Below are 27,325 nucleotides of genomic sequence, written 5' to 3' on the forward strand. Positions count from 1 at the left end.
AAAACTACAACTTAACCAACTCAGTACAACTTAACCAACTCAAAGCACACTGAATCTGATGTTAGAATGATCCTAATTTAACTCTTTTCAATAAGTGCTGAGCCCGCCCCTCAATTCAGACCTAAGGTCAGGGTGAAACTAGACCTGTAGTAAGTAATTACATCTAACAAGCAACAAATAACAACATCTAATAACAACAAGCAACAAATAACATCTAAACATCTTTAAACAACAAAACTTGAAACCTACAACTTAACCAAATCAGTTCAACACACACACACACTCACATACACTCATATATAAACATACATATACATACACGTATATACACATACATACACACATATATACACGTACATACATGCATACATACATACACACACATATAGAAATATCTACACACATATAAACATACAGACATATCTACAAGTAAACTCAGAGCCTACCTTAAGCAACGAGACACACTGTCAGGGTGAAACTACACCTTAACCAACCATATGATAATCCAATGAGACAAAGCAAAGCACACTGAATCTGATGTTAGAATGATCCCAATTTAACTCAGTTCAATAAGTGCTGAGCCCGCCCCACAATTCACACCTAAAGTCAGGGCGAAACTGCCCTTAAACATCCAGATGATAATGCAATGAGACAAAGCAAAGCACACTGAATCTGATGTTAGAATCATACTAATTGAACTCAGTTCAATAAGTACTGAGCCCGCCGCTCAATTCACACCTAAGGTCAGGGTGAAACCAGACCTGTAGTAAGTAATTAGATCTAACAAGCAACAAATGACTATCTTTAAACAACAAGACTTGAAAACTACAACTTAACCAACTCAGTTCAACACATACACACGCATATACACATATACACGCAGATACATAAACATACACAAACCTATACACATATATACACATACATACACATGCACGCCCACACATATATAATATATAATCATATACACATATATAATAATCATATATAATTATTATATACACACACATATATAATCATACACACACATACATATACATGCACAAACACTCACATACACTTATATATAAACATACATATACATACACGTATATACACATACATACACAAACATATACACGTACATACATGCATACATACATACACACACACATAGAAATATCTACACACATATAAAGATACAGACATATCTACAAGTGAACTCAGAGCCTACCTTGAGCAACGAGACACACTGTCAGGGTGAAACTACACCTTAACCAACCAGATGATAATCCAACGAGGCAAACCAAAGCACACTGAATCTGATGTTAGAATGATCCTAATTTAAATCAGTTCAATAAGTGCTGAGCCCGCCCCACAATTCACACCTAAGGTCAGAGCGAAACTGCCCTTAACCATCCAGATAATCCAATGAGGCAAAGCAAAGCACACTGAATCTGATGTTAGAATGATCCTAATTTAACTCAGTTCAATAAATTCTAAGACCGCCCCACAATTCACACCGAAGGTCAGGGCGAAACTGCCCTTAACCATCCAGATGATAATCCAATGAGACAAAGCAAAGCACACTGAATCTGATGTTAGAATCATCCTAATTGAACTCAGTTCAATAAGTACTGAGCCCGCCGCTCAATTCACACCTAAGGTCAGGGTGAAACTAGACCTGTAGTAAGTAATTAGATCTAACAAGCCACAAATAACTAGGTTTAAACAACAAGACTTGAAAACTACAACTTAACCAACTCAGTACAACTTAACCAACTCAAAGCACACTGAATCTGATGTTAGAATGATCCTATTTTAACTCAGTTCAATAAATGCTGAGCCTGCCCCTCAATTCACACCTAAGGTCAGGGTGAAACTAGACCTGTAGTAAGTAATTACATCTAACAAGCAACAAATAACAACATCTAATAACAACAAGCAACAAATAACATCTAAACATCTTTAAACAACAAAACTTGAAAACTACAACTTAACCAAATCAGTTCAACACACACACACTCACATACACTCATATATAAACATACATATACATACACGTATATACACATACATACACACATATATACACGTACATACATGCATACATACATACACACACATATAGAAATATCTACACACATATAAACATACAGACATATCTACAAGTAAACTCAGAGCCTACCTTAAGCAACGAGACACACTGTCAGGGTGAAACTACACCTTAACCAACCATATGATAATCCAATGAGACAAAGCAAAGCACACTGAATCTGATGTTAGAATGATCCCAATTTAACTCAGTTCAATAAGTGCTGAGCCCGCCCCACAATTCACACCTAAAGTCAGGGCGAAACTGCCCTTAAACATCCAGATGATAATGCAATGAGACAAAGCAAAGCACACTGAATCTGATGTTAGAATCATACTAATTGAACTCAGTTCAATAAGTACTGAGCCCGCCGCTCAATTCACACCTAAGGTCAGGGTGAAACCAGACCTGTAGTAAGTAATTAGATCTAACAAGCAACAAATGACTATCTTTAAACAACAAGACTTGAAAACTACAACTTAACCAACTCAGTTCAACACATACACACGCATATACACATATACACGCAGATACATAAACATACACAAACCTATACACATATATACACATACATACACATGCACGCCCACACATATATAATATATAATCATATACACATATATAATAATCATATACAATTATTATATACACACACACATATATAATCATACACACACATACATATACATGCACAAACACTCACATACACTTATATATAAACATACATATACATACACGTATATACACATACATACACAAACATATACACGTACATACATGCATACATACATACACACACACATAGAAATATCTACACACATATAAAGATACAGACATATCTACAAGTGAACTCAGAGCCTACCTTGAGCAACGAGACACACTGTCAGGGTGAAACTACACCTTAACCAACCAGATGATAATCCAACGAGGCAAACCAAAGCACACTGAATCTGATGTTAGAATGATCCTAATTTAAATCAGTTCAATAAGTGCTGAGCCCGCCCCACAATTCACACCTAAGGTCAGAGCGAAACTGCCCTTAACCATCCAGATAATCCAATGAGACAAAGCAAAGCACACTGAATCTGATGTTAGAATGATCCTATTTTAACTCAGTTCAATAAGTGCTGAGCCTGCCCCTCAATTCACACCTAAGGTCAGGGTGAAACTAGACCTGTTGTAAGTAATTAGATCTAACAAGCAACAAATAACTAGGTTTAAACAACAAGACTTGAAAACTACAATTTAACCAACTCAGTACAACTTAACCAACTCAAAGCACACTGAATCTGATGTTAGAATGATCCTATTTTTACTCAGTTCAATAAGTGCTGACCCCGCCCCTCAATTCAGACCTAAGGTCAGGGTGAAACTAGACCTGTAGTAAGTAATTACATCTAACAATCAACAAATAACTATCTTTAAACAACAAAACTTGAAAACTACAACTTAACCAACTCAGTTCAACACATACACACGCATATACACATATACACGCAGATACATAAACATACACAAACCTGTACACATATATACACATACATACACATGCACGCACACACATATATAATATATAATGATATACACATATATAATAATCATATATAAGTATTATATACACACACATATATATAATCATACACACATATACATATATATGCACATACACACACACACACAAACATACACACTCACATATACACTCATATATAAACATACATATACATACACCTATATACACATACAAACACACGCACAGACATATACACATACATACACATACGCGCACACACACATATATAATATATAATCATATATAATCATATACACATCCATATACATGCACAAACACACACACACACACTCACATACACTCATATATAAACATACATATACATACACGTATATACACATACATACACACATATATACACGTACATACATGCATACATACATACACACACATATATAAATATCTACACACATATAAACATACAGACATATCTACAAGTAAACTCAGAGCCTACCTTAAGCAACGAGACACACTGTCAGGGTGAAACTACACCTTAACCAACCATATGATAATCCAACGAGGCAAACCAAAGCACACTGAATCTGATGTTAGAATGATCCTAATTTAAATCAGTTCAATAAGTGCTGAGCCCGCCCCACAATTCACACCTAAGGTCAGGGCGAAACTGCCATTATCCAACCATATGATAATCCAATGAGACAAAGCAAAGCACACTGAATCTGATGTTAGAATGATCCCAATTTAACTCAGTTCAATAAGTGCTGAGCCCGCCCCACAATTCACACCGAAGGTCAGGGCGAAACTGCCCTTAACCATCCAGATGATAATCCAATGAGACAAAGCAAAGCACACTGAATCTGATGTTAGAATCATCCTAATTGAACTCAGTTCAATAAGTACTGAGCCCGCCGCTCAATTCACACCTAAGGTCAGGGTGAAACCAGACCTGTAGTAAGTAATTAGATCTAACAAGCCACAAATAACTAGGTTTAAACAACAAGACTTGAAAACTACAACTTAACCAACTCAGTACAACTTAACCAACTCAAAGCACACTGAGTCTGATGTTAGAATGATCCTAATTTAACTCAGTTCAATAAGTTAGATGTAGTAAGTGCATCTAACAAGCAACAAATAACTATCTTTAAACAACAAGACTTGAAAACTACAACTTAACCAACTCAGTTCAACACATACACACGCATATACACATATACACGCAGATACTTAAACATACAAAAACCTGTACACATATATACACATACATACACATGCACGCACACACATATATAATATATAATGATATACACATATATAATAATCATATATAAGTATTATATACACACACATATATATAATCATACACACATATACATATATATGCACATACACACACCACACACACACACAAACATACACACTCACATATACACTCATATATAAACATACATATACATACACCTATATACACATACAAACACACGCACAGACATATACACATACATACACATATATGCGCACACACACATATATAATATATAATCATATATAATCATATACACATCCATATACATGCACAAACACACACACACACACACTCACATACACTCAAATATAAACATACATATACATACACGTATATACACATACATACACACATATATAAACGTACATACATGCATACATACATACACACACATATATAAATATCTACACACCTATAAACATACAGACATATCTACAAGTGAACTCAGAGCTTACCTTAAGCAACGAGACACACTGTCAGGGTGAAACTACACCTTAACCAACCAGATGATAATCCAACGAGGCAAACCAAAGCACACTGAATCTGATGTTAGAATGATCCTAATTTAACTCAGTTCAATAAGTGCTGAGCCTGCCCCTCAATTCACACCTAAGGTCAGGGTGAAACTAGACCTGTAGTAAGTAATTAGATCTAACAAGCAACAAATAACTAGGTTTAAACAACAAGACTTGAAAACTACAACTTAACCAACTCAGTACAACTTAACGAACTCAAAGCACACTGAATCTGATGTTAGAATGATCCTAATTTAACTCAGTTCAATAAGTGCTGAGCCTGCCCCTCAATTCACACCTAAGGTCAGGGTGAAACTAGACCTGTAGTAAGTAATTACATCTAACAAGCAACAAATAACAACATCTAATAACAACAAGCAACAAATAACATCTAAACATCTTTAAACAACAAAACTTGAAAACTACAACTTAACCAAATCAGTTCAACACACACACACTCACATACACTCACATATAAACATATATATACATACACGTATATACACATACATACACACATATATACACGTACATACATGCATACATACATACACACACATATATAAATATCTACACACATATAAACATACAGACATATCTACAAGTAAACTCAGAGCCTACCTTAAGCAACGAGACACACTGTCAGGGTGAAACTACACCTTAACCAACCATATGATAATCCAACGTGGCAAACCAAAGCACACTGAATCTGATGTTAGAATGATCCCAATTTAACTCAGTTCAATAAGTGCTGAGCCCGCCCCACAATTCACACCTAAAGTCAGGGCGAAACTGCCCTTAAACAGCCAGATGATAATCCAATGAGACAAAGCAAAGCACACTGAATCTGATGTTAGAATGATCCTATTTTAACTCAGTTCAATAAGTTCTGAGCCTGCCCCTCAATTCACACCTAAGGTCAGGGTGAAACTAGACCTGTAGTAAGTAATTACATCTAACAAGCAACAAATAACAACATCTAATAACAACAAGCCAGAAATAACAACATCTAAACAACATCTTTAAACAACAAAACTTGAAAACTACAACTTAACCACCTCAGTTCAACACATACACACGCATATACACATCTACACGCAGATACATAAACATACACAAACCTGTACACATATATACACATACATACACATGCACGCACACACATATATAATATATAATCATATACACATATATAATAATCATATATAATTATTATATACACACATATATAATCATACACACATATACATATATATGCACACACACACACCACACACACACACACACACAAACATACACACTCACATATACACTCATATGTAAACATACATATACATACAGCTATATACACATACATACACACGCACAGACATATACACATACATACACATATACGCGCACACACACATATATAATATATAATCATATATACATCCATATACATGCACAAACACACACACACACACACAAACACACACAATCACATACACTCATATATAAACATACATATACATACATACACTTTTTTACGCATACATACACACATATATACACATACATACATGCATACATACATACACACACATATAAATATCTACACACATATAAACATACAGACATATCTACAAGTGAACTCAGAGCCTACCTTAAGCAACGAGACACACTGTCAGGGTGAAACTACACCTTAACCAACCAGATGATAATCCAACGAGGCAAACCAAAGCACACTGAATCTGATTTTAGAATGATCCTAATTTAAATCAGTTCAATAAGTGCTGAGCCCGCCCCACAATTCACACCTAAGGTCAGGGCGAAACTGCCCTTAACCAACCAGATGATAATCCAATGAGACAAAGCAAAGCACACTGAATCTGATGTTAGAATGATCCTAATTTAACTCAGTTCAATAAATTCTAAGCCCGCCCCACAATTCACACCGAAGGTCAGGGCGAAACTGCCCTTAACCATCCAGATGATAATCCAATGAGACAAAGCAAAGCACACTGAATCTGATGTTAGAATCATCCTAATTGAACTCAGTTCAATAAGTACTGAGCCCGCCGCTCAATTCACACCTAAGGTCAGGGTGAAACCAGACCTGTAGTAAGTAATTAGATCTAACAAGCCACAAATAACTAGGTTTAAACAACAAGACTTGAAAACTACAACTTAACCAACTCAGTACAACTTAACCAACTCAAAGCACACTGAATCTGATGTTAGAATGATCCTAATTTAACTCAGTTCAATAAGTTAGATGTAGTAAGTGCATCTAACAAGCAACAAATAACTATCTTTAAACAACAAGACTTGAAAACTACAACTTAACCAACTCAGTTCAACACATACACACGCATATACACATATACACGCAGATACATAAACATACAAAAACCTGTACACATATATACACATACATACACATGCACGCACACACATATATAATATATAATGATATACACATATATAATAATCATATATAAGTATTATATACACACACATATATATAATCATACACACATATACATATATATGCACATACACACACCACACACACACACGAACATACACACTCACATATACACTCATATATAAACATACATATACATACACCTATATACACATACAAACACACGCACAGACATATACACATACATACACATATACGCGCACACACATATATAATATATAATCATATATAATCATATACACATCCATATACATGCACAAACACACACACACACACACACTCACATACACTCATATATAAACATACATATACATACACGTATATACACATACATACACACATATATACACGTACATACATGCATACATACATACACACACATATATAAATATCTACACACATATAAACATACAGACATATCTACAAGTGAACTCAGAGCTTACCTTAAGCAACGAGACACACTGTCAGGGTGAAACTACACCTTAACCAACCAGATGATAATCCAACGAGGCAAACCAAAGCACACTGAATCTGATGTTAGAATGATCCTAATTTAACTCAGTTCAATAAGTGCTGAGCCTGCCCCTCAATTCACACCTAAGGTCAGGGTGAAACTAGACCTGTAGTAAGTAATTACATCTAACAAGCAACAAATAACAACATCTAATAACAACAAGCAACAAATAACATCTAAACATCTTTAAACAACAAAACTTGAAAACTACAACTTAACCAAATCAGTTCAACACACACACACTCACATACACTCATATATACATACATATACATACACGTATATACACATACATACACACATATATACACGTACATACATGCATACATACATACACACACATATAGAAATATCTACACACATATAAACATACAGACATATCTACAAGTAAACTCAGAGCCTACCTTAAGCAACGAGACACACTGTCAGGGTGAAACTACACCTTAACCAACCATATGATAATCCAACGAGGCAAACCAAAGCACACTGAATCTGATTTTAGAATGATCCTAATTTAAATCAGTTCAATAAGTGCTGAGCCCGCCCCACAATTCACACCTAAGGTCAGGGCGAAACTGCCATTATCCAACCATATGATAATCCAATGAGACAAAGCAAAGCACACTGAATCTGATGTTAGAATGATCCCAATTTAACTCAGTTCAATAAGTGCTGAGCCCGCCCCACAATTCACACCTAAAGTCAGGGCGAAACTGCCCTTAAACATCCAGATGATAATCCAATGAGACAAAGCAAAGCACACTGAATCTGATGTTAGAATCATCCTAATTGATCTCAGTTCAATAAGTGCTGAGCCCGCCGCTCAATTCACACCTAAGGTCAGGGTGAAACTAAACCTGTAGTAAGTAATTAGATCTAACAAGCACACTGAATCTGATGTTAGAATGATCCTATTTTAACTCAGTTCAATAAGTTCTGAGCCTTCCCCTCAATTCACACCTAAGGTCAGGGTGAAACTAGACCTGTAGTAAGTAATTACATCTAACAAGCAACAAATAACAACATCTAATAACAACAAGCCAGAAATAACAACATCTAAACAACATCTTTAAACAACAAAACTTGAAAACTACAACTTAACCAACTCAGTTCAACACATACACACGCATATACACATCTACACGCAGATACATAAACATACACAAACCTGTACACATATATACACATACATACACATGCACGCACACACATATATAATATATAATCATATACACATATATAATAATCATATATAATTATTATATACACACATATATAATCATACACACATATACATATATATGCACATACACACACCACACACACACACACAAACATACACACTCACATATACACTCATATGTAAACATACATATACATACAGCTATATACACATACATACACACGCACAGACATATACACATACATACACATATACGCGCACACACACATATATAATATATAATCATATATACATCCATATACATGCACAAACACACACACACACACACAAACACACACAATCACATACACTCATATATAAACATACATATACATACATACACATATATACGCATACATACACACATATATACACATACATACGTGCATACATACATACACACATATATAAATATCTACACACATATAAACATACAGACATATCTACAAGTGAACTCAGAGCCTACCTTAAGCAACGAGACACACTGTCAGGGTGAAACTACACCTTAACCAACCAGATGATAATCCAACGAGGCAAACCAAAGCACACTGAATCTGATTTTAGAATGATCCTAATTTAAATCAGTTCAATAAGTGCTGAGCCCGCCCCACAATTCACACCTAAGGTCAGGGCGAAACTGCCCTTAACCAACCAGATGATAATCCAATGAGACAAAGCAAAGCACACTGAATCTGATGTTAGAATGATCCTAATTTAACTCAGTTCAATAAATTCTAAGCCCGCCCCACAATTCACACCGAAGGTCAGGGCGAAACTGCCCTTAACCATCCAGATGATAATCCAATGAGACAAAGCAAAGCACACTGAATCTGATGTTAGAATCATCCTAATTGAACTCAGTTCAATAAGTACTGAGCCCGCCGCTCAATTCACACCTAAGGTCAGGGTGAAACCAGACCTGTAGTAAGTAATTAGATCTAACAAGCCACAAATAACTAGGTTTAAACAACAAGACTTGAAAACTACAACTTAACCAACTCAGTACAAGTTAACCAACTCAAAGCACACTGAATCTGATGTTAGAATGATCCTAATTTAACTCAGTTCAATAAGTGCTGAGCCCGTCCCTCAATTCACATCTAAGGTCAGGGTGAAACTAGACCTGTAGTAAGTAATTACATCTAACAAGCAACAAATAACAACATCTAATAACAACAAGCACGCACACACATATATAATATGTAATCATATACACATATATAATAATCATATATATATACACACACACATATATAATCATACACACATACATTTATATGCACATATACACCCACACAAACATACACACACGCACACACATATATAATATATAATCATATACACATATATAATAATCATATATAATTATTATATACACACATATATAATCATACACACATATACATATATATGCACATACACACACCACACACACACACACAAACATACACACTCACATATACACTCATATGTAAACATACATATACATACAGCTATATACACATACATACACACGCACAGACATATACACATACATACACATATACGCGCACACACACATATATAATATATAATCATATATACATCCATATACATGCACAAACACACACACACACACACAAACACACACAATCACATACACTCATATATAAACATACATATACATACATACACATATATACGCATACATACACACATATATACACATACATACGTGCATACATACATACACACATATATAAATATCTACACACATATAAACATACAGACATATCTACAAGTGAACTCAGAGCCTACCTTAAGCAACGAGACACACTGTCAGGGTGAAACTACACCTTAACCAACCAGATGATAATCCAACGAGGCAAACCAAAGCACACTGAATCTGATTTTAGAATGATCCTAATTTAAATCAGTTCAATAAGTGCTGAGCCCGCCCCACAATTCACACCTAAGGTCAGGGCGAAACTGCCCTTAACCAACCAGATGATAATCCAATGAGACAAAGCAAAGCACACTGAATCTGATGTTAGAATGATCCTAATTTAACTCAGTTCAATAAATTCTAAGCCCGCCCCACAATTCACACCGAAGGTCAGGGCGAAACTGCCCTTAACCATCCAGATGATAATCCAATGAGACAAAGCAAAGCACACTGAATCTGATGTTAGAATCATCCTAATTGAACTCAGTTCAATAAGTACTGAGCCCGCCGCTCAATTCACACCTAAGGTCAGGGTGAAACCAGACCTGTAGTAAGTAATTAGATCTAACAAGCCACAAATAACTAGGTTTAAACAACAAGACTTGAAAACTACAACTTAACCAACTCAGTACAAGTTAACCAACTCAAAGCACACTGAATCTGATGTTAGAATGATCCTAATTTAACTCAGTTCAATAAGTGCTGAGCCCGTCCCTCAATTCACATCTAAGGTCAGGGTGAAACTAGACCTGTAGTAAGTAATTACATCTAACAAGCAACAAATAACAACATCTAATAACAACAAGCACGCACACACATATATAATATGTAATCATATACACATATATAATAATCATATATATATACACACACACATATATAATCATACACACATACATTTATATGCACATATACACCCACACAAACATACACACACACACACACATATATATATATATATATATATATATATATATATATATATATATATATATATACACACACACACACACACACACACACACACAAAATCACCCATTAAACACTTATCTGTTCTATATACAGGACAGTGTCACTGTTCTAAAATGGGACCCTACGGGTCACCTGCTTCTGTCGGCGGGTCGTTCGGAGGTCGTGAAGGTCTGGGGTCGTGCCGGCGGGTCATGGGTCATCCTGCACTCCCTCTTCCACACGGGCACGGTGAACACGGCTGAGTGGTGCCCACTTCCTGGCTGGGGCACTGAGCCGCGTCTCATGATGGCTGCGTGAGTGTCATTTGTGGTTGAAGTTTGTGTTGATATTAACAATGCTGTAGGGAGTGTTGCGTTAAGCGATTGTTGAAGTTGTACCATGAATGTAGTTGGTGAATGATGATAAATTTTGAGTGGTTGAAAAGGTACATTTGACAGCTTTAAGTTCTTTAAGTTCATGACTCTTTTTGTTTCATTTGCGATGCACATAGATTTATAGCCATGACTGTTTTCCTTTTCCCCCTTCAGCGGGTGCCAGAATGGTCTCCTGTATGTGTGGACTGTTCCACAAGGGGGCACTAGCGCATCAGTGCCCAGTTTCCACGGCACCTTGGGCAGCCAGGAAAGGAGCGGCGTGGTGAAGGTCACAGACTCTTTTGTGGACATTTGTGTCAAACATTAGCTTCACTGTTGCTAGGACCTTTTACTATTTTTGCTGGCAATATTTTTATAGGATTAATGCAAAACTTTATTTTGAGTCCGCTGGTCCAGTGTTTAAACTGTGTGTGTGTGTGTGTGTGTGTGTGTGTGTGTTCATTCATTTGGTGATTCCTTTGTACAGCGTGGCAATGTGAAGTGTGTGTTCAGACTGAGTGGACACATCACAGCGATAAAGACACTGTCCTTCTGTCCCAGTGGACTCGCTCTTGTCTCGGGAGGAATTGGCGGACTCCTCAATGTTTGGTCTCTGAGGGTCAGTTTCTCTTCTCTTTCTCCCCGTGTCATTGAATTATGTCCACGCTGACTCTTGGACTCCCCCCCTGCTTTGTTTTAGGATGGTTCAGTCCTACAGACTTTGGTGACAGGGCTGGGCTCAGTGGTCTGTACCACCTGGATACCACATGTGGGTGTTGCTGCCTGTTCTGGCAGGTCAAAGGTAATTCTCCATGCGGCACGGTGTTGCGGTAGCTCTCCTGGCAGTAGTGCAGACACAAACCCGGCTGTCCCATCGTCTTCTGTCAGGACGTACTGCTGATCCGATGCAGTCCGGACTGGATCTCCCAGAACCACGTCCTGGCCTCCTGCCGCACTGTACTGCGCACCCAGGGAATTCTGGGACTGAACCGTGCGCCCTGCATGGCTGTGTTCCTGGAGCGCCTCCCTCTGCTCATGCAGGGGCAGTACACCTATGAGAAGGTGAGTGGAGCTCCTCCCAGTTCCAAATCATCCTGACGCCCCATACAGGCTGTACCGTCAAACATGCCCGTGCTTCTGCATTTTAGTGTGGACAGGTTGTTCTGGCTGTCAGAGGATCACAAAAGACTTGCGGGCGTCCTGGTTAGAGCTATTGAAAAACTAGAAATGTTGAGCAAATTGCAGGATTTAAAAAAGAAACCAGTTAGGAGATTCAAGAATCCATTCCAAAATCATTAGATGCTAAAACCTGACTGCAACCACTGAACTATTAGTTAAAATAATGGATGTTTAGTCCTGTCCTCTCTGTGAGGCCTGACCACTTAGTACATCTGCAGTTATTTTCGGTTTTGCTAATTGTGATGCGTCTCACAAGCTTTCCAGCCTGTACTCAGCTGTCTCTGTTAGCACAGCATCCACTGTAGAATAAGGCTTCATGGTTGACATATAAATTCACTAATCAAATGACCCAAAAGGGCTGACAGTGTAGACTCAGTCCAGCACGCCCAAAAATCCACACCAGCCTGTCCCTCTGCATGGTTTTCCATGGCTACGCTCCGTGATCCAGCGCCTTCCGCACTCCAGGCCGGAGTTTTCCAGTGATGCCGTGCGTGTCGTGTCCCTCCTCAGAGTCACGTGTTGGCAGGGGATCAGCTGACTCACAGCAGTTTCATGCAGAGTCTGGCCTCCCTGGCCGTGGGTCTGGGTCTGGACCAGCTACTGAGCCAGCAGCCTGTACCGCCCCACCACCACCCCGCCCTCACCATGTCCGGCCCTGCCTCCCAGTCCGAATGGGGCTGGCTCTCCGCCTTCGCCATCACGGTTAAGAGTGCCGAGGCGATAGCCCGTGGGACACCCTTCCCAGAAGCCTTTGGCGTGCCAGAGTTCCAGCAGCCTGCGGCCGCCGAGATCTCCAGGGCCCTGGTGAGCATAAACATAAACACTGTCATAAACACTCATAAACATCAGCTTAAACACCGTCATAAACACAGTCATAAACAGCAGCGTAAGTACACATAAATACTGACTGCTCTCTGCTAGCTTCTATTCTTACGTTGCCTTTTTATTTATTGTGTGTTTGTATATTAAGCTTATTTCAGCATGTGTTTGGATACTCTAATGGGAAATCTTACCAGACACTGGAATGCTTTTAAAATTTGGGCATTTAGTTCATTTCGGTTGGACATGCACCAGAAACCCCACTGGCTGTGATGTGAAAGCGTGTCAGTGCTTTCAGCTGAGCGGCTTATTCTAATGTCCGCGGCTCCACACCCTTGTTCTCCTTCACAGGACAACAGCAAGTGGAGCTTCATGATGGACGAACAACTCATGTCGTGGGCTAGTAACAGACCTGAGGTAAGGATGTGTGTGTGTGTGTGTGTGTGTGTGTGTGTGTGTGTGTGTGTGTGTGGTCCATCTGTCATTGTCAGCAAGAGCCCTGTGAACTCATTCCCAGTTCTCACTGAAGGCTCAGGTTAAGTCCATAAGATGGCAAAAGAGGAAACAGGACAAACTTTGAACAAAAATCTCTAATCTGTAAATATCAAAGGAATCGTTGAGTTGTTAAGTTGTGTTTGTTCAAAAGACAAATAAATAAATACATTTCTCATGAGGACTGTTGATCTTCAGAACGCTCCTGTCATCTATGAGGCAGGCAGGAAGTATGTGGTTACCAGGCCAGAAATAGACATATTAACTAATATATATCCTATATTATATATTAACTATTATATAAAATATATTAACAGATTTTTAGATAATACAACTGAATTTTGGCAGGCCTGTGGCATGTGCATGTAACTTTCTTCACTTTGTGTGTGTGTGTGTGTGTGTGTGTAGGATTGGCAGCAGGGTGGGAAGAGTGAGGTGTATCTGTGGGGTAATGGCCGCTATGGGCAGCTTGCTGACGCTGGCACCAACGTTTCGGTCCCCACCCTCGCTCCCTCTCTCTCTCAGACACAACAGGTGTGCTTCATCATGCCTCTCTTTTCCTGTCTCTCACACACAATCATGCACACACCTCCTGCTGACCCTGTGTTGTGCTCATCAGGTGGTGTGCGGACAGAACTGCACCTTCCTGGTTCAGGTCAACGGGGCGGTCCTTGCCGTGGGGGAGGGCAGCTACGGTCGTCTGGGGCAGGGCAACTCTGATGACCTGTACACGCCTACGGTCATCTCTGCCCTGCAAGGTAAACGCAGCTCACATATATACGACTGTAAAAACCCCCACCACCAAACATCTGGTCAGAGAGCGTTCTTCGTGAGTAGTGGGGGTTGCTAGATGCTTTTTTTGACCCTGGTGATGGATTATCATGGTCTAATGAGATCTAGTGGAATATTTTTGATTCCTGCACTTCTGTAACACTTCAGTAACACCTAACACCTGTAGTACCTAAAAATTACTACGTTACATAACCCAGTACTGTCACAATTGTTACATAATGACATGTAACTAAATACTGTACTACCTGTTATGTAGTTACTGTACCACCTGTTACCTAGTTACTGTACGTGTTACATAGTTATTGTACGTGTTACATAGTTACTGCCCTGTATTTTGTGTGCTGAATCAATACCGCCCTGGATATTTAATAACTACTAATGTAGTAAGTCGGCACTGTCCTTCCTGTTACTTAGTAAGTCAACTCTGACCTTTAGGCTACGTGGTAACTCAGTTGGTGACGTCGTACGGCTCGGACGGTCACTCTTTGGCACTGACGGAGACGGGCGAGGTGTTTAGCTGGGGTGACGGGGATTATGGGAAACTGGGCCACGGCAACAGTGAGAGGCAGCGAAGGCCCAAACAGATCGAGGCTCTGCAGGGTGAAGAGGTGATGCAGGTGAGAAGAGTTCATAGGGTGGGGAGGAAGATAGCCCCTCCCAAGTGGTGATGAAATGATGGCTGTGTGTGTGTGTCAGTGTTTATGTAGTTCATTTCATGCACACACAGTTTTTAGCCTAAAGTGCTTCGCTTGGAAGTGAAGCAAGAACAACACAAGCTTCACAAGCCTTCAGATAATTTAAAGACATTAACTATGAGAAATACTTGTGAAAAGACATAATACATACTATTACTACACATACAGCAGGAAAAACCAGTATAAAAAATAAACAGGAAGGGATAGGAATATTTTTTTATAATTTAAAACATTAAAGATGGTAACACATTTAGTCACACACATACCAAAAAAAGATTTTTTTGCCCCAGAAAACAAGTCCATCCCATATGTCTGAATCAGACCCTCCACTGTTGGCATTATCAGACATTCTACGCTCCCCCTTTAACTGAGTGTGATGATGTCCAATCTCTTTTTCTCGCCCTTCCTTTAGCTCGCGTGCGGGTTCAAACACTCCGCTGTCGTCACGGCTGACGGGAAACTCTTCACGTTCGGCAGCGGAGACTCTGGGCGCCTAGGTCAAAGGTCAACCTCTAACAAGCTGCTGCCAGAGAGGGTGGCCGCACTGGAGGGCTGCCACATCGCACAGGTAAGAGAAGTGTCCCCGCCCCCTGATCAGGGTGAGCACCTGGGTGTGGGGCGTGGCCAAATGAAGCCTGCTCAATACTGTTCTGTTCCAAACAGAACAAGAATCAGTCTGTCAGGATGAGGACATGTTCAGTCTGCCAGAATATCACAGCATTTATTGACCACTGAATAGTGTCTTTGGTCTCCTTCAAGAAGTGCTTCTGAGCTGCATTTGAGAAATAGCGCCATCTGCTGGACAAAAGCTCTGTTTGCTATCTTTAAAATGCAGAATTTGTTTTTGACAAGCAGTAGATAAATAAAACTAGTGAAACACAGGAAAATGTTGTGTGCATGTCTGTAACTTTGACTGCTGAGCGCAGAAAACCCTGTAACATGGCCTGTGATTGGAGGAGCTGTAATTTGTTTTTGCTCAGGTGTCGTGTGGCATTAACCACACACTGGCACTGTCGTCGGACGGGATGACCCTCTGGGCCTTTGGTGATGGGGATTATGGGAAGCTCGGCACTGGACATTGCACAGTCAAGTGCTATCCCCAGGTACCGCCTCCTAAACCAAGTTTCAACTGGCCAATTCTCCTGTCAGTCGTTGATTGCTGTGATTGGATAACTCATCTGTGTGTTGAATGACAGAAAGTGGACGCACTCTGTAATAAGGGCATAAAGAAGGTGGGGTGTGGGACGCACTTCTCGGTGGTGCTGACCAAAGACGGACACGTGTACACGTTTGGTCAAGGTATGTCCAAGAAAAATGCTGAAGAAAGTAGTCTAGATGGAAAAACACTGGAAAACTACCCCATACCCTCTCCATGTGAGCCCATACACTGTATGTATGCAGCTGTGTGATAGATTTTATTATGACATAAGCCACATTAACCAACTATGCTCTGTGTGTGTGTGTGTGTGTGTGTGTGTGTGTGTGTGTGTGTGTGTGTGTGTGTGTTTGCGATCCCAGAGCGTCTCATAGGGCTTCCCGACTCCATGCTGAAGAACCACAGCTGGCCACAGGTGGTACCTGCACTGGAGGGTGTCTTCATTGAGGACATCGCCATGGGCTGTGAGCATGTCCTTGCCCTCTCCAACACTGGAGATGTGTACGTGTGGGGCTGCAACTGTGAGGCTCAGGTACACACACACACACACACACACACACACACACACACACTCATGGGTTTGTGTTTTTGCTGATATGTTGTGTGTGTGTGTGTGTGTGTGTGTGTGTGTGTGTGCGCGTGCGTGCGTGTGTAGTTGGGTCTGGGTCACTCCAGTCCTGTGAAGGAACCCACACTGGTCACAGCTCTTCAGGGCAAGAATATCAGACAAATCTCTGCTGGCCGGTGCCACAGCGCAGCCTGGACTACACCGTGTTCATCATCCAGGAGCTCAGGTACACACACACACACACACACACACACACACACACACACACACACACACACACACACACACACACACACGCATGCATGCACACAACCATGCATGCATACACATAAAGGACCCATTTTTATTATATAGACATTATTGTAGTTTAGCATCAATTACAAAAAAAAGTAAAATTATGCTGACAAATGAGACCACGCCTGAAACTCCACCTGTCCACCTCCCTAACTCCATCCTTCCTTCTCCCAATTGCTATGCTTCCCTGCCAATTCACCCGTTTTCTCCCTGCGTCCTGTCTTTCTTCTACCTCTCTCTCTCTCTCTTTCTCTCTCTCTCGTCCCCCCTTCTGAGCTCATAGATCCACACATCTCCTGGTACAGATTAGATGTATCATCATATGTGTCATTCCCACTCTCACTGCCTGCTGCTGTATAGCAGACGTGTAGCTATTCGCCGTCCCCCATACACCCTCGCGTGTGTGCAGGTTCGGCGGTGTTGCGTGTGGGTCTGCCCCAGGCCGTGCCGCCCCAGTACAACACCCTGAGGGGCTGCAGTCCGGAGCAGCTGGCCACACGTCTGCGGGTGCTGCACCACTTCTCTGACCTCATGTACAGGTCATGGAGGCTCCTGAACCTGGACCCACGCAACCAGGTGCCCGACACCAGCCCCGTCCCTACCCAGCCAGACGGGTTTGTCTCAAGGCCTCATAAGACTGGACTTACAGATTATGAGGCATCTCGCCCCCAACCCCCCACCTCTCTCTCTCTCTCTCTCTCTCTCTCTCTCTCTCTCTCTCTGTCTCTCTCCCTCTCTCTCTCTCTACTCTGGACAGAAGGTGACATGTTGCCAGTGTCATATTTTAAGATATTGTTCATGTCACAGATATGATCTCATATCTGTATAATGTGGATGAGAATCAGAAACAGAATATGGTGCTGGATGTGACCGCGACCTCATAAATCCCAAAGGAAACGTTGGATGCGCCCACAACTTCTGACCTTTCACAAATGTTTCAAATGCTTGGACTGTTTACTCTCACCTCTGAGCTCCTGCTTAAATAATTGATTGATGCGCCAAACCGCCCATCATCTCCCCCCTCCCCCCATCCTGGGCTGGCTCCAGTAACTCTCTCTCTCGCTCTCTCGCTCTCTCTCTCTCTCTCTCTGTGCCTGGCGTGCAGGTGCCCTCGTCCCGCTACAGCGTGGGCACAGCTGCCATTGTGCAAGGCCAGCTCCGCGGCCTCCTGTCCCCCAAGGTCAACACACTGCCCCTGGTACGCTCCATCGGCCGGACCATGACTCAAGGCAAAACCTACGGACCCCAGGTCACCGTCAAGAGAATCTCCACCAGGTACACCATGACACGTTGCTGGGAACTGACTAAATGAATCTCATTTTTAGTTGTTTACAGACTTGTTTTGGACATTTGCATTTATGTTTGTTTATACTCTTTATGTAATTGTCTTGTTTTTATTTTGCACTTTTATTTATTTTGCACTTTGAATTCCTAATGTGTGTGAAATAACCTGGTGTTGATTGTTATGGTATGTGCAGGATTCTCACTCAGTCCTCCCGTCCACAGGGGGCGCTCCAGCAAGCCCATCTTTGTGCAGATTGCTAAGCAGGTGGTGAACGTGAACCCTTCAGAACTGCGTCTGCCCTCCAGGGCCTGGAAAGTCAAGCTGGTGGGCGAGGGGGCGGACGACGCAGGGGGCGTGTTTGATGACACCATCACCGAGATGTGCCAGGTCACTGTAACCCACGTGTCCTCTGTAACACACGTGTCCACTGTAACCCTCGTGTCCTCTGTAACCCTCGTGTCCTCTGTAACCCACGTGTCCTCTGTAACCCACGTGTCCTCTGTAACCCACGTGTCCTCTGTAACCCTCGTGTCCACTGTAACCCACGTGTCCTCTGTAACACACGTGTCCTCTGTAACCCTCAGGCTAAGTCCAGGTTATTTCTTTAACCCTCATATCCACTGTAACACACATGTCCACTGTAACCCACGTGTCCTCTGTAACCCACGTGTCCTCTGTAACCCACGTGTCCTCTATAACCCTCGTGTCCTCTGTAACCCTCGTGTCCTCTGTAACCCACGTGTCCTCTGTAACCCACATGTCCACTGTAACCCACGTGTCCTCTGTAACCCTCATGTCCTCTGTAACCCACGTGTCCACTGTAACCCATGTGTCCACTGTAACCCACGTGTCCTCTGTAACCCACGTGTCCTCTGTAACCCACGTGTCCTCTGTAACCCTCGTGTCCACTGTAACCCACGTGTCCTCTGTAACCCTCAGGCTAAGTCCAGGTTATTTCTTTAACCCTCATATCCACTGTAACACACATGTCCACTGTAACCCACGTGTCCTCTGTAACCCACGTGTCCTCTATAACCCTCGTGTCCTCTGTAACCCTCGTGTCCTCTGTAACCCACGTGTCCTCTGTAACCCACATGTCCACTGTAACCCACGTGTCCTCTGTAACCCTCATGTCCTCTGTAACCCACGTGTCCACTGTAACCCACGTGTCCACTGTAACCCACGTGTCCTCTGTAACCCACGTGTCCTCTGTAACCCACGTGTCCTCTGTAACCCTCATGTCCACTGTAACCCACGTGTCCTCTGTAACCCTCAGGCTAAGTCCAGGTTATTTCTTTAACCCTCATATCCACTGTAACCCACGTGTCCTCTGTAACCCACATGTCCTCTGTAACCCTCAGGTTAGGTCCAGGTTATTTCTTTAACCCTCATATCCACTGTAACACACATGTCCACTGTAACCCACGTGTCCTCTGTAACCCACGTGTCCTCTATAACCCTCGTGTCCTCTGTAACCCTCGTGTCCTCTGTAACCCACGTGTCCTCTGTAACCCACATGTCCACTGTAACCCACGTGTCCTCTGTAACCCTCATGTCCTCTGTAACCCACGTGTCCACTGTAACCCACGTGTCCTCTGTAACCCTCATGTCCTCTGTAACCCACGTGTCCACTGTAACCCACGTGTCCCCTGTAACCCACGTGTCCTCTGTAACCCACGTGTCCTCTGTAACCCACATGTCCACTGTAACCCACGTGTCCTCTGTAACCCTCATGTCCACTGTAACCCACGTGTCCTCTGTAACCCTCAGGCTAAGTCCAGGTTATTTCTTTAACCCTCATATCCACTGTAACCCACGTGTCCTCTGTAACCCACGTGTCCTCTGTAACCCACATGTCCACTGTAACCCACGTGTCCTCTGTAACCCTCATGTCCACTGTAACCCACGTGTCCTCTGTAACCCACGTGTCCTCTGTAACCCACATGTCCACTGTAACCCACGTGTCCTCTGTAACCCTCATGTCCACTGTAACCCACGTGTCCTCTGTAACCCTCAGGCTAAGTCCAGGTTATTTCTTTAACCCTCATATCCACTGTAACCCACGTGTCCTCTGTAACCCACGTGTCCTCTGTAACCCACATGTCCACTGTAACCCACGTGTCCTCTGTAACCCACATGTCCTCTGTAACCCTCAGGTTAGGTCCAGGTTATTTCTTTAACCCTCATATCCACTGTAACCCACATGTCCTCTGTAACCCACGTGTCCTCTGTAACCCACGTGTCCTCTATAACCCTCGTGTCCTCTGTAACCCTCGTGTCCTCTGTAACCCACGTGTCCTCTGTAACCCACATGTCCACTGTAACCCACGTGTCCTCTGTAACCCTCGTGTCCTCTGTAACCCACGTGTCCACTGTAACCCACGTGTCCTCTGTAACCCACGTGTCCTCTGTAACCCACATGTCCACTGTAACCCACGTGTCCTCTGTAACCCTCATGTCCACTGTAACCCACGTGTCCTCTGTAACCCACGTGTCCTCTGTAACCCTCATGTCCACTGTAACCCACATGTCCTCTGTAACCCTCAGGCTAAGTCCAGGTTATTTCTTTAACCCTCATATCCACTGTAACCCACGTGTCCTCTGTAACCCACGTGTCCTCTGTAACCCACGTGTCCTCTGTAACCCACATGTCCACTGTAACCCACGTGTCCTCTGTAACCCACGTGTCCTCTGTAACCCACATGTCCTCTGTAACCCTCAGGTTAGGTCCAGGTTATTTCTTTACTACTATTTGACTGTCACTCACTCTCTCCACCTCCCTTTCTCTTTCTTTCTCTCAGTTCAGTTCAGTTCATTTCAGATCAAACAGTTTTATTGGCGTGAATTGTGATTTCTAGCTGATGCCAAAGCACTGTACTTATAAAAGTATCATACTTATAAAAGTGGAACATGACTGACAAGTAAAGGAGAGAAAAAAACAATCAAAAATCTCTCTCTCTCTCTCACACACTCTCACACTCTCATTCACTCTCTCTCTCTCATACACTCTCTCTCAGGAGTTGCAGTCTGGTGTGGTTGATCTCCTCATTCGCACTCCCAATAGTTATGCAGATGTGGGCAGTAATACTGATAGGTATTAACACACACACACACACACACACACACACACACACAGACATACTCATTTTATATTTGTGTATATATAAGTTGGTACTACTCATCTACTCATTAAAGATTCACACACTGAAACATAGACAGGCACAATTGCTCATTATAGAACTCCCTAACTACACACACACACACAGACTACATACTCACCCACAACAAACAAAAATGTATCTACCCAAAGTCTCCTTCTCTGTCATAACTGTTGCGATTGGCTGTCTTCACTTGACCCTGCGGCTCTGATTGGCTGTGGCAGGTACCTGCTGAACCCGGCGGCCGTCTCTGATGAGCACATGGCGCAGTTCCGTTTCCTGGGCATCCTGTTGGCGGTGGCCGTGCGTACCAGAAAGCCCCTGGACCTGCACTTGGCCCCGTGGGTGTGGAAACAGTTGTGCTGCATCCCGCTGGGCGGAGCCGACCTGGAGGAGGTGGACCTTCTCACCTACCGCTCCCTGCAGGGCATTCTCCACTTGGACGACAGCAGCATCGACGAGGAGAACTTCACAGTGGTGAGCACCTCCAGCCTCGCACTGGGCTACGCATGAGTGCTGACCTGTGAATTTAACCTTCAAGGTCAGAATAAGGTGAAAGAGTTACAAGAACCATTTACTTTTAGAATTGCCTTGTCTTCATTTTAGTAATGGCATTATTGCTTCATACACAGAGACAGACCTAACCACCCTCCCTCTCCTTCCCTCCCCCACCCCTCCCTCTCTCTCTCTCTCTCTCTCTCTCTCTCTCTCTTTTCCTCTCTTTCTAGATGATACCTCTGGACTCCTTCGTGGCCCACAGTGCCGACGGGAAGCTGGTGCCAGTGGTGCCCGGTGGGCAAAATCTCCCACTGACATTCCAGAACAGGACTGAGTATGTGGAAAGGGCACTCGAGTACAGGCTGCATGAGATGGACCGACAGGTAAGAACCCTGAGATGGACCGACAGGTAAGAGCCCTGAGATGGACCGACAGGTAAGAGCCCTGAGATGGACAGACAGGTCAGTGTCCTCAGATAGACAGACAGGTCAGAGTCTAGCACACAGAGCTTTTCTCTCAGTGTTGGTAATCTTTAACCCTAGCCTAATCTTAGTTTAACCTGAACACCTGATTCCACTCGTCGAGTTCTTCATGAATGCAGGCTTACCACGACTCCTGGACCCAGACTCAGGTCTCAGATATCTGTGGCAGTGAATCAGATTTTCCTCTTTGCTAGTTTTTCTTCACTAGCAGTTTGCACACAAGATCATCAGCCTGTTTCCACATGTTTTGATTTATATCTACAAGTCTTATTGTTTATGTGTGCATACAAGTGTGTGTGTGTATATATATATATATATATATATATGTATATGTATATGTATATGTATATGTATATATGCATGTGTATCTGTTCATTTGCCAGTTGCCTATATAAATGTCTGTGTGTCTGTGTGCATGCCCGTGTGTGTGTGTGTGTGTGTGTGTGTGTGTGTGTGTGTGTGTGTGTGTGTGTAGACTGCGGCGGTGAGGGACGGCATGTCCTGCATTGTCCCGGTTCCTCTGCTCTCTCTTCTGACGGCCCGACAGCTGGAGCAGCTGGTCTGTGGTCTGCCTGAGGTCTCCGTGGAGACGCTCAAGAAAGTGGTCCGATACCGGGACATCACCGAAAGCCACCAGCTGATTGGCTGGCTCTGGCAAAGCCTGGAGGAGTTCACCAATGAGGAGAGGGTGCTGTTTCTGCGTTTTGTTTCTGGCCGCTCCAGGTTACCATCCAACCCGGCGGACATCACGCAGAAGTTTCAGATCATCAAAGTGGATCGGGTGAGGACCTCAGACGGAGGGTTAACATGCTTCTTTATGCATCCCTAAATGTCATTTTTCTGGAGTTTAAACACACAGTTTAAACACACTGCTGGGTGAAGTTACTAGATTACATACATGTAAGTACAAGATAACAGGTATGTGTAAACACTGTGCAGCGCACCTGTGACAGGTAAAGCAGATGTATTACGTGAAATTGACACATGATGTCACTTGTGGTGTGAAGTGGGTTTGTCTGATGTGCTGCGTTCTCTCCCCTTTAGCCTGTGAATGGCCTCCCCACTGCTCAGACCTGCTTCTTCCAGCTACGTCTGCCGCCCTACACCAGCCAGGCAGTGCTAGCCGAGCGCCTACGCTACTCAATCCACAACTGTCCCTCTATAGACATGGACAACTACATGCTGTCTCGCAACACGGACCCCGCTGATGTCTCGGACACAGAGCACTGATGCCCTACCCCTAGCATGATTGCCCTAGCCCGGCACATTGGGGTTTAAAATGCCTTTGGTTTGGTCTGGGTTTATTTTATTTCTTCTTTTTTATTGTCTCTGGTTACTCTTTCTTACTGGTGCGATAAAGAAGTGTGTCTCTCCTGTGGTTCCAGCCAAGAGCCCTGGAACAGTCCACTATATATTTATTTGAATTCTCTGCTTGATACAGAATATTTCAAATGTAAGTCTTGGCTACAAGAAAATACTTTAAAAGAAAAAATCGAGGCAGGAAAATATGAATGTACAAACTTGCAAGCGTATAAACTGAAATAGTACATGGTCTACGTTCAGGGTCCGTAAAGGCCTGTATCTCGAATAGCTGCTATGAAAGGTTGGCTTGACAGAGGGGTGAGGTGGGTTTACTGTCACGGGCTCCCGGATGGCTGTCCTCTCCACCACCTCAGAGTGTTTGGACCTGGGACGGATGTTGAGCATGAGATGAAGGGCAGGGAGGGTGTTTGGGTCTGTGTAGAACAACTTGTGTTTATTACGTCTCACTGAAACTCAGACTGGGGCTTCCAAACTTGAGTGAATGTATAGTCGCAAAATGCCTACATGCGCATGTCCACTCCTGCATGGACATAACTATGGCAAGCAGTTTTAACATTTATTGATCTGAACAAATTTGCATTAAATATTTCTGTAATTCATTTATAACTAGACATAACACCAATTCAAGATATCACTAATTACATTTTGACCAGAATGAATGACGTCACGTTTGCAGTTGGTTTGTAAGGGAGCTTCAATTCAAGATATCTGAAATTCATTACTGATGACATACAATATAAATTTAAGATATGCAGTATATTATCACTTGTCATAATGCAAATTATAGATATGTTCACTTTGCTTTTGTTTAGTTGTAAGTCTAATTCAAGATATCTCACAATTTAAGTTCCTAAATGTATTTTTAGATATCTGAAAACAAACTTTCACTAGTGCAAATTAAATTGTAGATAGCTTGAATGTAAAATATGACTAGTCAAAACTGAATTAAAGATATCCTGGGTTTGATGTAGACTTAGTCTAAAGTCCTTTTAAGATATCTGCAAAGAAATGATGGATATCTTGAATGTGTTGTAAACTTGTATCTTGAAATATTATTCTGACTAGTCAGATGTACGTAACAGATTTATGTAGCCGATTTTAGCACGAAAACCCACCCCTGTGGTGGAATAAATAATACACTTTGTTAGTTTTACTCTGTAAAAAGGGTTTAGTATAAACTTTACACCCTAACTTATGTTTGGACTGACAGATTCGTGTAGTTCCCTTTTAATGTTAATGATCAACTGATCAATTCAAAATGTGTTACACGGTCCATAATGCATACGATTTCTCAGATATCTGAAAATGTCGTTTATACTAGACGAATGATCTAATTATCATTTCGGTTTTCTGACGCTTCAAATGACGATCCTGATGATGTAATTGAAGATCTTAAAATATATTTTGACTCCTCAAAATGTAATTGTTGATATCTTAAATTTCCATTCTTACTAGCAGGATTGTTAATGCAGATCCTTAATTGTCATTTTGAATAGTCAATTCGAAATCTTACTAATCAAAATTCCTTTGTGGATGATTTCATTAAATTTTATTATGGGTAGTCAGATGAAACCGACTATAGGTTAGAACCGCTTGCCACACATGTCCAGTCCTACACGCACATGTTCACTCCTACATGGACATACCCACTCCTACACACACACATCCAGTCCTACACACACACATCCACTCCTACATGGATATACCCACTCCTACACACACACATCCACTCCTACATGGACATACCCACTCCTACACACACACATCCACTTCTACATGGATATACCCACTCCTACACACACACATCCACTCCTACATGGACATACCCACTCCTACACACACACATCCACTCCTACATGGACATACCCATTCCTACACACACACACATCCACTCCTACATGGACATACCCACTCCTACA

The 27,325-nt window shown here is 41.9% G+C and overlaps 1 protein-coding gene across 10 annotated transcripts in view; it reads left to right on the plus strand.

Annotated features, from left to right (window-relative positions):
* Nucleotides 1–27,116, plus strand: part of LOC113586311 (probable E3 ubiquitin-protein ligase HERC1) — a 182,844-nt gene extending 155,728 nt beyond the window's left edge. For all 10 annotated transcript variants that reach the window (XM_035527665.1, XM_035527672.1, XM_035527664.1 and 7 more), the window contains 23 exons: nt 12,406–12,605; nt 12,840–12,954; nt 13,153–13,284; nt 13,366–13,467; nt 13,554–13,727; nt 14,355–14,648; nt 15,015–15,080; nt 15,564–15,689; nt 15,775–15,913; nt 16,383–16,564; nt 17,055–17,210; nt 17,623–17,745; nt 17,839–17,941; nt 18,161–18,330; nt 18,454–18,592; nt 19,070–19,236; nt 19,766–19,935; nt 20,167–20,332; nt 22,963–23,039; nt 23,328–23,580; nt 23,832–23,984; nt 24,559–24,864; nt 25,128–27,116. In XM_035527665.1, the coding sequence (XP_035383558.1) occupies nt 12,406–12,605; nt 12,840–12,954; nt 13,153–13,284; nt 13,366–13,467; nt 13,554–13,727; nt 14,355–14,648; nt 15,015–15,080; nt 15,564–15,689; nt 15,775–15,913; nt 16,383–16,564; nt 17,055–17,210; nt 17,623–17,745; nt 17,839–17,941; nt 18,161–18,330; nt 18,454–18,592; nt 19,070–19,236; nt 19,766–19,935; nt 20,167–20,332; nt 22,963–23,039; nt 23,328–23,580; nt 23,832–23,984; nt 24,559–24,864; nt 25,128–25,313 (3,699 nt within the window). In that variant the 3' untranslated portion in view covers nt 25,314–27,116. The remainder of the gene's footprint in view (nt 1–12,405; nt 12,606–12,839; nt 12,955–13,152; nt 13,285–13,365; nt 13,468–13,553; nt 13,728–14,354; nt 14,649–15,014; nt 15,081–15,563; nt 15,690–15,774; nt 15,914–16,382; nt 16,565–17,054; nt 17,211–17,622; nt 17,746–17,838; nt 17,942–18,160; nt 18,331–18,453; nt 18,593–19,069; nt 19,237–19,765; nt 19,936–20,166; nt 20,333–22,962; nt 23,040–23,327; nt 23,581–23,831; nt 23,985–24,558; nt 24,865–25,127) is intronic.
* Nucleotides 27,117–27,325: the final 209 nt, after the last annotated feature.

This window comes from Electrophorus electricus, chromosome 6 (assembly GCF_013358815.1).
Source record: "Electrophorus electricus isolate fEleEle1 chromosome 6, fEleEle1.pri, whole genome shotgun sequence".
Taxonomy (NCBI): domain Eukaryota; kingdom Metazoa; phylum Chordata; class Actinopteri; order Gymnotiformes; family Gymnotidae; genus Electrophorus; species Electrophorus electricus.